This window comes from Pan paniscus, chromosome 2 (genome assembly GCF_029289425.2).
Source record: "Pan paniscus chromosome 2, NHGRI_mPanPan1-v2.0_pri, whole genome shotgun sequence".
Classification (NCBI taxonomy): Eukaryota; Metazoa; Chordata; class Mammalia; order Primates; family Hominidae; genus Pan; species Pan paniscus.
The window spans coordinates 68995656-69009964 of NC_085926.1; the positions used below are offsets into that span (position 1 = coordinate 68995656).

The following is a 14309-nucleotide window of genomic DNA, read 5'->3' on the forward strand; positions in this document are numbered from 1 at the left end:
ACTGATGGAAGACTAAAAGGACATAACAATCAAATGCAATGGGCAAACTTTGGATCCTGGGGCAGAACAAATGATCAATTATAACAGACACTTTTAGAGACAACTAGGATTAATATTAAAATACATGCTGGATTACACTTCTGAATTAATGCTGATTTCTTAGGTTTGACTATGATGTACCTGTCAAGGAAAACGTACTTGCCCTTGGGAGATGTAGACTGAAGAATTTAGGAGCAGAATGTTATGGTATTTGTAACCTCCTTTCAAATGAGTTGACAAAAGGGTAGTGTATGTATGTGCAGAAAGATATGGAAGAGTTGTGGCAAGATGTTAACACCTGATGAATCTAGGTGATGAAGTAATCAGGTATTCATTGTAGTGTGCTTTCAGCTTTGAGTTTTACAGCTCTTTAGCTTTAAGTTTTAAAAATACTGGCCGGGTGCAGTGGCTCACGCCTGTAATCCCAGCACTTTTGGGAAGCAGGCGGATCACCAGAGGTCAGGAGTTCAAGACCAGCCTGGCCAACATGGTGAAACCCCATCTCTACTAAAAATACAAAAACTAGCTAGGCATGGTGGCGGGTACCTATAGTCTCAGCTATTCGGGAGGTTGAGGCAGGAGAATTGCTTGAACCTGGGAGGCGGAGGTTGCAGTGAGCCGGGATCATGCCACTGTACTCCAGCCTGGGCAACACAGTGAGACTCTGTTTCAAAAAAAAAAAAAAAAATTTTCTGGGGCACGTGGAAACAATATATAATACCCTTTTGTGAAATGTAAATACTCTGTGAATATAAAATACTCCCATGTGAAATTGCTCTATTTTCTCTGTAAAAAGGTTCATTAAGCAAAAGAAGACATCAGTTCATTCTCTGACAAAATTACTAAATTACAAAATAGTAACATTCGATATTAATATTTCAAATAACTCTTTTAAAATAAGAAAACCATGCAGTTAGCCTTTCCCTCAGTCTCTGATTAAGGCAAGGCAGTTAATGACTTCAAGACATCTTGAGAAAATAATTATAACAACAGTTCCTTCATTTTTCTATTTTAGTGCTTAGAATTGTGTTTTATCATTATCTGTGTTCCTATATTTCCCTCTCACTGAACTAAGCCCCTAAAGGACAGAGTGTCATATTTATTATTGTATCAAACATAATATCTGACATACTAACTATTCAATAAATATTAGTTGAATAAATGAAAAAGTTGGATAAAGCTAACTTTCAAATGAAATGACTGCTTCCAACTGTTCTCAAACGCTACCCTTTCTCTGGAAATTTACTTAAGTTCAGTGATTTAAGCACAAAAACATTCATCCTACCACTAACTATAATATTAACATTATAAAAATAAATGTACAACACTAGAAATAGTAAAACATATTATGGTATACCCATATAATGGACTTTAATACAGCCACTAATAATGATAAAAAGCATTTAACGGCATAGAGAGATGTAAGAGAAAGAAGATTGGAAATTAAATATATGATCTTAAATATGTTTAAAAATGCATTAAAAAATACATTAAAACTAGAAAAAATTAATAGTTCCTTATAATATTGGATTATAATCTACTTTTCCTCTTTATTCATATACTTTCCTATAACTTCAAAACTTTCTACAAGTAGCAAGTATTACTCTTATAACTACAAAAACTTTAATTAACAAGAGAAATAAAAAGAGAGATTCACTTGACCACGTTTTCCAAAGCCTCCTCTCTCCCAGGATATTACATGAAGAAATTAATTCAGTATCCATTTGTAATGATTTATTTCAATGAATAGATCTTTAATTTCTGTAATGCTATTAATTTTATTTTATTTATTTATTTTTTTGAGACAAAGTCTCACTCTGTCGCCCAGGCTGGAGTACAGTGGCGTGATCTTGGCTCACTGCAACCTCCACCTCCCAGGCTCAAGCAATCCTCCTGCCTCAGCCTCCTGAGTAGCTGGGATTAGAGGCACGCACCACCACCACCTGGCTAATTTTTGTATTTTTAGTAGAGACGGGGTTTCACCATGTTGGCCAGGCTTGTCTCGAACTCCTGACCTTAAATGATCCACCCACCTCTGCCTCCCAAAGTGCTGAGATTACAGTCATAAGCCACCACACTCAGCCAACCCTGTTTATTTTAAATCTTTTCAGAGACAAAAGTGCTTAATAATTTAAAAATTAATACAATGAAAAATTCACTATCAAATGTCAGAAAAAGACAGTATCATACAGTACTCAAGCTAGGTATTCAGATATTACATAAATCCCAGAGTTATACACTTTGAATGTCTTGGTTTAAATGACAGGCTCTTAAGACCTGTTTAAAGTTTTCTTAGGGCAGCACAAATTTCTGTCTATTTTACAGGGACTTATTTTTCTTTTTACTTCCAAAAAACAAAAGCTAGAAACACGTATCTCTGTCTCAATATATCTTATTCCTCATTCTTCCATAAACTGTCACCTATTTCTATGGTTTACGTCCAAACCCTCCTTGCTTTCAGTATTTTTAATTAGGAAGCATCAGCTAGTTATGTGGCAAGTACTTTTCCTGTTCTTACAGTATTTTTCATAGTCAACCAAATACTATACGCACCTTCTTCCATTAACCCTCGGATCTGCTCATCTTTCTCTTTCAAAAGGTCTGCAGTTTCACTACTATTTAATCTAGTGGCAAGTTCTTCTTTTATGTTTTTGATTTCCTAATAAAAAAGAAATCTGTGAATACCGTAAAGAATGACTTTCACTCTAAGTACAGTTCTCATTTCTCCCCCATCCAAAGAAGCTGTCCATAATCACATTTGCAATAAGAATCTGTAAGTTTTGTTCAGTTAATCTACTACCTTGGTTAACTAAGACTAAGAAAACAACTTTGAAAATGATATTCAAAACCTAAATTCAGATATACAAGCAAGTGTTAATATGAAAATATAAATGAGAATAAATTAACTTTCCTTTTCATTTTTTATTTTTCGAGACAGGGTCTTACTCTGTCACCCGGGCTGGAGTGCAGTGGTACAATCACGACTCACCACAGCCTCAACCTCCCAGGCTCAGGTGATCCTCCCACCTCAGCTTCCCGAGTAGTTGGGACCACACGCATGTACCACCATGGCCAGCTAATCTTTGTATTTTTTGTAGAGATGAGGTCTCGCCATGTTGCCCAGGCTAGTCTTGAACTCCTGGGCTCAAGCGATCCACCCTCCTCGGCCTCCTGAGTAGCTGTGACCACAGGCGCACACCAGCATGACCAGCTAACTTTATGTATTTTTTAGTAGAGGCAGGGTCTCACCATGTTACCCAGGCTGCTCTCTAACTCCTGGGCTCAAGTGATCCACCCACTTCAGCCTCACAGTGTGCTGGGATTATAGACATGAGCCACCACACGTGGCCAAAAATCTACAATTTAAATGTTAATAGATGATATCCTTTTCACCTTACTTCTCTTTTTACCAATATCAAAATATGATGAATGCACTCCTCAAAAATCTATATCTCTATAGAGTTTAATTAATATTACTTTAAATTTCAATTACCTTTTTAGCAGCATCTCTCTCTTTGCAGGCTAGTTGAACTTTCTTTTCTGCTTCTGCAATTCTTTGAGTAAATTCATCTTTCAAGGAAGAAATGCTACTGCTTTCTTCTTTCACTCTGAACATTTCACTAAATTTAAAATAATATTTGAGAATGAGGATGGTGTTTATATATCCCAAAGGTATACATGAGTTCAATTCTCAAAAGGAAGATAACTTTTCTCTGACATATACCTTATTAAAATAGAACAGTTTTAGGCCTATTAACTTTTAAGAAAAAAAAGGAAATTTCCCTTGTTAAATTTATTTTAAAACACCTCAAAGAAAACCTGTTAGAAAGAGAAAATGTCACCAATATCTGACATGCAAAAATAAGAGAAGAGTAAATACAATGTTTCAATTCTGAATCTTCTAGTGTCACATTTTCCCAATCAGCTCCTTATAGCAAAACTGTGTTATTAACACAGTTTTCTTTAAATATGTTTTAAATCTCTAATACTAAAAGACTAAAAACGAAAGGAAAGAGTTTTCCAGTTTTGCAAAATGACTCTCTTCAATGGCAAAGGGTAAAGACAATCAAAAGAGAAAAGTAATCTTTAGGGTTATAATTGAAAGCTATACAACTTTCAATAATGATAAAATTACAAAACATTTTAATTTCGAAAACATTCTTAAATATGTACAAAGTATACAGGCTTCCAGAAAATGTGTAACATTATTCACATTTGCAGAATACTTACTCTTTCAGGTTATCAAAAGCTTCTTCTAGAAGTGCTTTTTCCTTACTAAGAGATAATAACTGAGCCTCCCTTTTTTCCAGCTTTTCATTCAGAAATTCAACTGTCTGGATAAGGCGAATACATAAAAGTCAGAACACTTAGCTTTAAAAAAGACCATTTTTACATGCAGGTGTATCACTATAACAAAGAAAACAGCTCTATCTCATAAAAACAATCAAGAACAGTATTAGGAACACAGAAGATCCAGAACAAGAAGAACTCTTAGGCAGCTGAGAGGAGAGTAAAAGTAAATACAACCAAATAGCTAGTGGGAGTGTAAGTTGAGAAACCCCTTGAGAAAACAATTAGGCAATATCTAGTTGGGGATCTACATACTCTTTGATATAGAAAATTTCACTTTTAGGTATACCTTAGAGGAGAAAATTCTTGCATAAATGCACTAGGCGACATGTATAAGAATACTTTATGTAGCTTCCTGGTAATAGCAAAAATCTGGAATAATCTGCATACACACCAAAAGAAGAAGGGAGATGGATGCAATCAAAAGAGGTCAAAGAGGAAATTTAAAGCCTCTATATTTTAGCTAGGTGGCGGATACACAAGTGTCTATTTTCTGTATTATTCTTTACCCGAAACACATACCCTTTTTAAAATATGACATATTGCATTTAAAAAATAAAAGTAGGCCAGGCGCGGTGGCTCATGCCTGTAATCCCAGCACTTTGGGAGGCTGAGGTGGGTGGATCACCTGAGGTCAGGAATTTGAGAGCAGCCTGGCCAACACGGTGAAACCCAGTCTCTACTGAAAATACAAAAATTAGCTGGGCATGGTGGCAGGCACCTGTAATCCCAGCTACTCAGGAGGCTGAGGCTGGAGAATCGCTTGAACCCAGGAGGTGGAGGTTGCAGTGAGCCAAGATTATGCAATGATCTTGCACTCCAGCCTGGGTGACAAGAGTGAAACTCCATCTCAAAAAGTAAAAATAAATAAATAAATAAAAGTAGAGGCCGGGCATGGTGGCTCATGCCTGTAATCCCAGCACTTTGGTAGGCTGAGGAGGGCAGATCACTTGAGGTCAGGAGTTCAAGACCAGCCTGACCAACACGGTGAAACCCCATCTCTACAAAAAAATACAAAAATTAGCCAGGCATGGTAGCACACGTCTGTAGTCCCAGCTACTTGGGAGGCTGAGGCAGAAGAATCACTTGAACCTGGGAGGCAGACTAGCCTGGGCAACAGGGCAAGACTCCGTCTCAAAAAATAAATAAATAAAATAAAATAAAAGTAGGGCTGGACACGGGTTCATGCTTATAATCCCAGCACTTTGGGAGGCCAAGATGGGAAGACTGCTTGAGCCCAGGAGTTCAAGACCAGCCTGGCAGCATAGTGAGACCTCATCTCTACTAAAAATCAAAAAAATAGCCAGGCGTGGTGCGAGCCTATGGTCCCAGCTACTAGAGCGGATTAGGTGGGAGGACTGCTTGAGCCCAGGAGGTCAAGGCTGCCGTGAGCCATGATCGCACCACTGCACACCAGCCTGAGCAACAGAGAGAGACCCTGTGAGCCGCGATCGCACCACTGCACGCTAGCCTGGACAATAGAGAGAGACCCTGTCTCATTCATACATACATCCATCCACACTAAAAGTAATTTTAGAAAACCCATAAGAATTTTTAAATCTCCATAATGTATCAGTATAAAGCTAAACAAAAAGTAATGCTTGGAATGTCTAATTCCTTAGGTCCTACTCAAATGGTGATAAACTTGAGTATAAAAGGAGTAGGAAGGGTTCCTTTTTGGACTCAAAAAAATAAAGTCTTACCTGAGTTTGGTTTAGATGAACTTAGAAATCACTTACCTTCTTAAATACACTGAAATTCAAAAATATCTGATAGTAATTAGTGCTGGTTTCTAAGAATTCAAACTCCTATTATATATCTTACAGTATATAGCTATTACTAATTGAAATATTATTGCACAGCATTTTGTTTGTGAATATTTAACCTGATTAACAGAATCTGGCACTTTTTTTAAAAATTAAGTAATTCAATACATGGCACTTACAGGACATTTCTTCAAGACATCCTACATCTCAGAAGTCTATTAAAGATACCAGATCCAACTAAATTTGTATATCTAAAAGTCACAGTAAAAACCAAAACTAGGACTTAATGTTAAAGAATTTATAACACTTTCCTTTCACATGTATTAGGTAGAAGCAATCTGTCCCTCCTAAGCAATGCTTTTGTTCCTTAGACATTTCTCTTTCTCGTTCATGTGAAATATAGCTATCAATAGGAGATCTCAAAAATAACATAAGCAGAAAACAAACTGAAGCAATATAAGGATATATACTCCTTATATATGAATGAAAATACTAATAACAGAAAAGCACCAATAATTAAAATCTTAAATTATCATTTAATATTTGCTACAAATAATGTAAACATGTAAAAACAAATTCTGATACAAGAAAAACCATAACATTTAGTTTTTTTGGCACATCTATCTGCAAAGGAGGTGAAGATACATGTTAATGTAAGAAAATATTCCTTTCAAATTGACATACTAATAAGCATAACAGAATTTTGAAGTGATAAGGACTCAAAAATAAAGATATAAGATGAAAACTTTCATGCTTAACTGTATTGAATTATCAACTTATTCTACCATAATTGCCTTGGAGAAATTTCAAATTATATTAATAATTGTTCAACTTCAAGGTACTTAATGCTACACAGAAACGGCAAAATGCGTATGTTTTTAAATCTGTATAAATTATTATGCATCAATGAAAGTATTTTTTAAAACAAATGATTTAATCTCCGAAAAGCACATCTAAAAATCCCTTCCACTTACTAGAGTTACCTTGCAAACATCTTCCTTCTCAGAAAGTGCTTCTGGCTGACTTTCAGCAGGTTCACACTGCTCAGCCACCTTGTCTAACACAGTCTGTCCTTCATTTATTGGTGTAGAAGAAACCAAGATATCAGGCTGTTCACAGTTAACAGGAGTTGCACTTCGTCCACTTTCTTCCATTTCTGCTTCCTCAGTGGGTATAACTAATGTTTCATTTACTTCTTCAGATTTTCCTTCAGCAGATTCAACTGTTTTAGACTTTGGAGTTGAAGAATTAACTATAATAGGCACTAAAGCATATCCCTTGCCTGACAATTCATCATCTGAATTGATTTCACTTACACTCCGGCTATCTAATGACTGTACACTAAATGAGTCTATTCTTTCAAAAGCATCAGATGAACAGCAACTCTCAGTGAGTTTTTGGAAATCATCTAAACGATTATATTCAGGACAAGCAGATGCAGAGAGAAGCTGAAAAGATGTCTGCATCAAGTGAAGACTTGATTTTGAATCTGTAGTCTCTTGTCTCGAGCTCGCTGAGCTCTCACTTATTACACTTTCATGATCTAAAACTTCAATATCACTGGTGGTAGAAGTACCTGATGAAAAGGTACTAACAGGAGGAGAAGGTGTATTGCTCTGCCTGTCTTCATGTTTTTGTTCCTTAGGTTCCAAAGCTATGTCCTTTGTTTCTGCTGTGAGAGACTGCGTAGACGTATTAGATATACTTTCCGTAGTTGTTTTCACATCAATTACACTTTCAGATACTTTCAAACTTACAGTTGGCACCTTCATATCCGATTCTTTATTAACAGTTTCTTCGTGCTTGCCTTCAGTTTTAGGTGATGAAGTACCTGCTGCCAGAGTTTCCCCTGAAACACACAAAGAAGAGTCTTTTACTTGTGATTCAGTTGTTTCAGGAGTTCTTGACTGTCCAATGTGCAAGGATTCACGTAAGCTGCTTTTCACTTCTTCTTCTGGTCGTTGTGATTTTGCTGGAGGTTTTGATACCACTGGACTCTTCTGAATGGTCTGGACATCAGTTGGCGAGAGAAAGGCACTGAAGAAATTTTCAGATTCATCGACCACAGTCCTCCGAACTGGCTTTGTGATTGCTTTAGGAGAGGCTATTGGTGGACTCTGAGGTTCAGTGTTTGATTTCAACCCCCAGGTTGAAGTATCCCATCCGCCACTAACAGGGGAACTTATTCCTTTGACAAAAAAGTAAATATTAAAAAAGAACACATATATGTTACATTAATATTTCAATCATCATTATAAATCAGTATAAATATAAATTTAGAAAAAATACCCTATGAAATACCTGTAATTTGCACCTGCTAAACTCCTTGCTTACTACATCATTAAGTAGTTTCCAAGTTAATACAGGGACTTACAGAAGAAAACTGGTGTGGGTCCACCTGAGAGGAAGGAGGAGCACAGACAAAAGACTGGGCCTGGCCTGGACTACCAGATGCGAGTATGTTATTCCTCCCCACAACAAATTAAGGAAGTAACAGTATATGTTTTATAACCCACAGTAAGTCCAAGATACCTATGATTCATCTCATAATAACACGCTTTACTTATCAATATGAAATAAACTAATATGGAACTAACTGAATAGGTAGGGCCATGTGCAGTCACAGAAAAATGACCCTACCTATTCAGTCAGTTTCATATTAATTTTTACTTGTAATATCAGTAATATAGTTATGAGCTAGACAAAGGGCAACACTCAAAAACTGAACTCAGTGGGTATGGAGGTTCACACCTATAATCCCAACACTAGAAGAGTCATTTGAGTCCAGGAGTTCAAGACAAGCCTGGGCAACATAGTGAGACCCCTGTCCCTACAAAAAAATTGTTTTAATTAGCTGGGCCTGGTGGCCCACATATGTGGTCCCAGCTACTCAGGAGGCTGAGGTGGGAGGATCATCTGAGCCCAGGAGGTGGAAGCTGCAGTGAGCCATGATCGAACCACTGCACTTCAGCCTGGGTGACAGATCGAGAACCTGTCTCGTAAACAAACAGAACAACAAAAGCCTCAAACCAAGATAATGGTGACAAATGTTCTTTCCCGAAGATCATATTAAACTGATGGGAATGGTAAGTTCTAGAGAATAAATTCATTTTCATCCACTTAATCACAGGCTGATTCTCTAAATCCCACTCTCCAAGCCCACTCTAAGAGGAAGTTTTGTTCTCAAATTCTAAATTATGTCAGAAATTACAAGGTCATTATAAATTTCAGAAATGTGTGTTTTTTTAAGAACTATTGCTCTTTGACATAGAGGTGGTTGACACTAGGGTTTTTAAAAAAGCACTATGAAGAAAATGACTGTTTTCTTGGGGAAAAAGGTAATTATCATATCAGTCATACAAATAGCTACTACTAAAATCCTGATTTTTAAAAATGGCATAATCAGGATCTTAAAAATGGTATATTCGTTATTTAAAGCATTTCTTTAAAAATGTTTTCTTTTTCAAATTAAAATGTGGCTGAACAAAATATTCACAAAATATTCACAATTAGAAGTTGGTGGAGAGAGCACAAGTAACTAAAAGCTTCTAAAAACTATCAAGCCTTATAGTAGAATCTACCCTTTAATATGACTTCAGGCCAGGCGCAGTGGCTCACGCTTGTAATCTCAGCACTTTGGGAGGCCGAGGCGGGCGGACCACCTGAGGTCAAGAGTTCAAGACCAGCCTGGCCAACATGGTAAAACCCTGTCTCTACTAAAATTACAAAAATTAGGCAGGTGTGGTGGCGCAAACCTGCAATCCCAGCTACTCGGGAGGTTGAGGCACGAGAATCACTTGAGCCCAGGAGACAGAATCTGCAGTGAACAGAGATGGCACCACTGCACTCCAGCCTGGATGACAGAGTGAGACTGTGTCTCAAAAAAAAAAAAAAAAAAAAACAAATATATATATATGTAAATATATGTATGACTTCAAAGGCAATTAGGATGAAAAGTATGTAGAAAACTTCAGTTTGGAGGCATAGTTCTACACATTCATTTGCACAATATCCAAACCAGAGAAAATCAAAATTAAATATGCAAATGAACAACCAAGATTATGTCTGATTAATTTAAATACATTCAAAAGATGACAGGAATTAATTTTGCCTCTTGGAGAATACTTTATATAATCCCAGGGTTATTTGGTATCCATCTAAATTATACCATTCTGAAGACTATGGGCATTTTCCGAAAACAAATATCCTTATATATAAAACCTATATTCTATCTTATCTAAAGTTTAGTAATTCTAATTAACTGGGGCACATATGAAAAAACAGAGTTACTCCAGCAAGGTTATATGACATCTTGTAAAAAGTAAAGAGGATCATCACATACACACATGGACCAAAATATCTTAAACTGAGGTACCTCAAATTTAGGTCCTGACTTTTCAATGATGTAAAATTAAGAACAGAAACCAGAAAGGAGTAGTCAAGTACATCTCTTATCCTTTTTCACACAAAGGTTCACATCCCCCAACACCAGCAAATCTTTACCCCACACATCAAATGCTGAACTGTTCCTTAGACTTAAGAGTCAAAAGCAACTGAATGAAGATCCCTGAAAGATTAAGCTCAATGAAACTGCAAAGAGAGACTTGGCTATTCAGAAATAAAATGTGATACAATCCAGAAATCTTGGGTCACACATTTCCCGGCTAATACCTCCGGCACATTCTAATCCTCCTCCGCCGTGTGACCTAGAGCAAGTTACTTGGCCATTCTGGGCCTCATTTTCCTCTTATGTAAAACACGGATATAAACCAAGCTCTCTCTGGGAGTTGTTCTGAAGATGAGAAGGCCATAAAAAAGCACATTACAGGCTCGCGCCTGTAATCCCAGCACTTTAGGAGGCCGAGGTGGGTGGATCGCCTTAAGTCAGGAGTTCGACCAGCCTGGCCAACATAGTGAAACCCCGTCCCTACTAAAAATACAAAAAGTAGCCGGGCGTGGTGATGGGCGCCTGTAATCCCAGCTACTAGGGAGGCTGGGGCAGGAGAATCGCTAGAACCTGGGAGGCGGAGGTTGCAGTGAGCCGAGATCGCGCCACTGCACTCCAGCCTGGGCGACGGAGTGAGACTCCGTCTCAACAACAACATAAAACCACATTACGCGCTACCAAGCGCGAAATGTTCACTGAATGTTAGCGATTGTTCTTCCCTTCCCTGATGATTTACGTACTTCAGAACTTGGATCCCAACAGTGCCCAAGACGCGAAGCAATTCGAGGTTCAGGTTCGGGAAGGTTGTGCTTGGAAGCTGCGTCGAGGGAGAGCTTGAGGGCAAGACCAACCAACCAAGTCCCCTGTCATCGAAGTCCACAAGCCTCGCGCCCAGGACCAAAGACAAGGGGGAACCTGGATCTGGGTTTTCCCTCAGGAAAACAGCAAAGACCGACTTGGAGGCTGAAGCAGCATTAGGGAACGGGCCGGGGAGAAATTACTTCCCGAAAACTCTCTCAGCAAGGAAGGACCCCTCTCTACACCACTTAACCTGCCTGCATCAAGAGAACAGCAGCCTCCGGGAGCCAGGAACCCCGCTCCTCTCTCTCTTACCCGGCTCTCCATACGGAATGGTCTCGGCCCAGATGCTCGGCTCCTCTTCCTGGATGTCCAGAACCCTGTCAATAGACTTCTGGGCCTGGGACAGGGCCTGCTTAGCGAAGCTGGAGAGCTGGGAGGCGTTGAACCAACTCATCGCCCCTCCTCAGCCGGCAGTGGCGGCGGCAGCACCAAGCGGGAAGGCCTCAGGCCTGGGGAAGGGTGCAGAGGAACGGCTTCGCTCCCCTTTTCCACTCGGCTGGTTCTGTCAGCGTGTGGCCATTACCCCGACAGCCTCCTGCGAGCCCGGGATGTTACCCTCGGCCGTTCCCGCACAGCTGAGACGAAGGGGGCCCATGTGCGCATGCGCTTGCTTCTTCCACGTACACAGCAACCAAATCTACGAGCCCAGAGTTCGGTCGACAGACGGAAGAACAGAAGAACGTTGACGTCACATCCGGGAGCGCAGGGTTGCCGTTAGTTACCGAGGAACGCGGAAGGGTTTCTATTGATGTCGATTTCGTGCTTACAGCAGTTCTTAGCGAAGGGGAAGCTATGGCTACCAATAGAGGTCGATTTCCCCGGAAGGAATATTCAAGTTTTCGTGTGTGTGCTTTCCAGGAAAATAGTTCACGTGCTAAAAGCTTGCACCTTGCCAGCAATAATTGCAAAGGGAAATTGGGCCTCACACTTCTCTTAGCCCTTTGTCTCAAATATTTAATAAGCTCCGTATTAACTTGGTATTGTAAGGAGAAACACTTGTTTGGGCTTGCCTAAAAGACAGGATCACGTATGAACACTGTGTCCAACTCGTGGAACACATGGTGCATAAAGCACAACCTCTCTCTCAAAATAGTAGTAAACTCATTGCTGCAGTCAAAATACCCCTAATACTGTGGTCTGTCGGTGTCCCCTGCACAAATTCCTATGTTGAAACCTAATCTCCAATGGGACAGTATTAAGGGGAGCCTTTAGGAGATGATTAGATGATGATGGAGCCCTCATAAATGGGGTTAGTGCCCTTATAAGAGAGGCCCAAGGGAGCTCACAGCAAGAAGGCACCAACTCTAAGCCAGAATAGCAGCCCTCACCAGACACCAAATCTGCCGGCTCCTTATCTTGGACTTCTCAGCCTCTAGAACTGTTAAGAAACAAATTGCTACTGCTTATAAGCCACCCAGTTTATGGCAATTTGTTACAGCAGTCCAAATGGACTAAGACACCTAGGAAGCACTAAAGCTGTTATCCTAACAATGTGCACTGTGCATATTACTTAAAACATAACCTTTTCTGTGTGCATTCTCTTCGAACATTTGGACATGGGAAAATACCTTAAATTGGTGGCCTTCCTAATCCAGTCTGCAGCTATATTTGGTTTGGGCCCAAGTTAAAGAAAATCCTAACTAAAAGCCAGATTTCATTCAAAAATCTAGATTTCCAGCTGCTTTTGAAAAATATGAATACCAAGCATGGGAATAGTCAGCCAGAGTGGTCACCAAATAATTTTCACTCACTCCAGTTTGCCACAGACCCCTATCACTCATCTTATTACACCCTCCCTGCTGTGATTATTTACCTTATATGCCTGCCTCCCATATTTGAATATTTTACCCCACTGCAAGGAACTCTGCAAAAAAGAATTATTTTTCTTTTAAAAAATCAGATTGAACCCCTTAAGAAGTTATAATCATCTTCCAATAATTTTATCTAACTACAGTAAAAATTTGCATGTTAAAACTAACAATTTAGTCATGTACACAAGTAGTACCAAGTAACTCAAGTACTTTCAAACAGCTAAGTAGTCTGCAGAGGAGATTTGGGGCAGATTCGGGTTGAAATTAGCTGTACAGTTACAGTTCCAAGACTTCTAATTGTACAGCTTTGGCGAAATGACCTACCTAAACCATCTAAAACTATTTATTCAGCTCTCAGATAGAGAGAGTCACCTTCTTACAATGCTACTTTGAGAATTATTATAGCACCTATATGGTGCTAAATTTTAGTTCCTTCACTTTCAAAATTGTAAGCTACACCTGTAACTTTTCAGGTAGAGCTTATAAATTTATTCCGTATGGTTTTATAATAAAACTTATTTGTCAATATGTAGCTAGAAAGATTACTGAAAACTTAACTCAGTGACACATAAGTAACCAAAAAACATTTGAACAGAAAACTGCCATATCCTAAGTCAAAAACAAAGAATGAGAACACATACATGTTCTCATATTAAAATACTAGCACCTACTTTTTTAGTATTTGTACTTAATTTTGTTTGAAGTTTTATTCACTTAAAAGAAACAAAAACATGGTCAGGCATGGTGGCTCATGCCTGTAATCCCAGCACTTTGGGAAGCCGAGTGGGGGGTGGATCACCTGAGGTCAGGAATTTGAGACCAGCCTGGCCAACGTGGTGAAACCCTGTCCCTACTAAAAATACAAAAAATTAGCCGTGCATGGTGGCAGGCGCCTGTAATCCCAGTTACTCCGGAGGCTGAGGCAGGAGAATTGCCTGAACCGGGGAGGCAGAGGTTGCAGTGAGCTGAGGTTGCACCATCGCACTCCAGCCTGGGCAACAAGAGCGAAACTCTGTCTCAAAAAAAAAAAAAAAA

General features: G+C 39.1%; 1 protein-coding gene across 4 annotated transcripts in view; it reads right to left on the minus strand.

Moving 5' to 3' along the window:
* Positions 1-14288, minus strand: part of TMF1 (TATA element modulatory factor 1) — a 39273-nt gene extending 24985 nt beyond the window's left edge. For 2 of the 4 annotated variants that reach the window (XM_008963964.6, XM_008963962.5), the window contains exons 1-5: positions 11716-14288; positions 7130-8343; positions 4270-4373; positions 3533-3659; positions 2593-2698 (exon numbers count right to left, since the gene is read on the minus strand). In XM_008963964.6, coding sequence (XP_008962212.2) covers positions 2593-2698; positions 3533-3659; positions 4270-4373; positions 7130-8343; positions 11716-11857 — 1693 coding nt within the window. In that variant the 5' untranslated portion in view covers positions 11858-14288. The remainder of the gene's footprint in view (positions 1-2592; positions 2699-3532; positions 3660-4269; positions 4374-7129; positions 8344-11715) is intronic. The other 2 variants (XM_055110133.2, XM_003811583.6) reach the window with 1 other exon arrangement.
* Between the last annotated feature and the right edge of the window lie 21 nt (positions 14289-14309).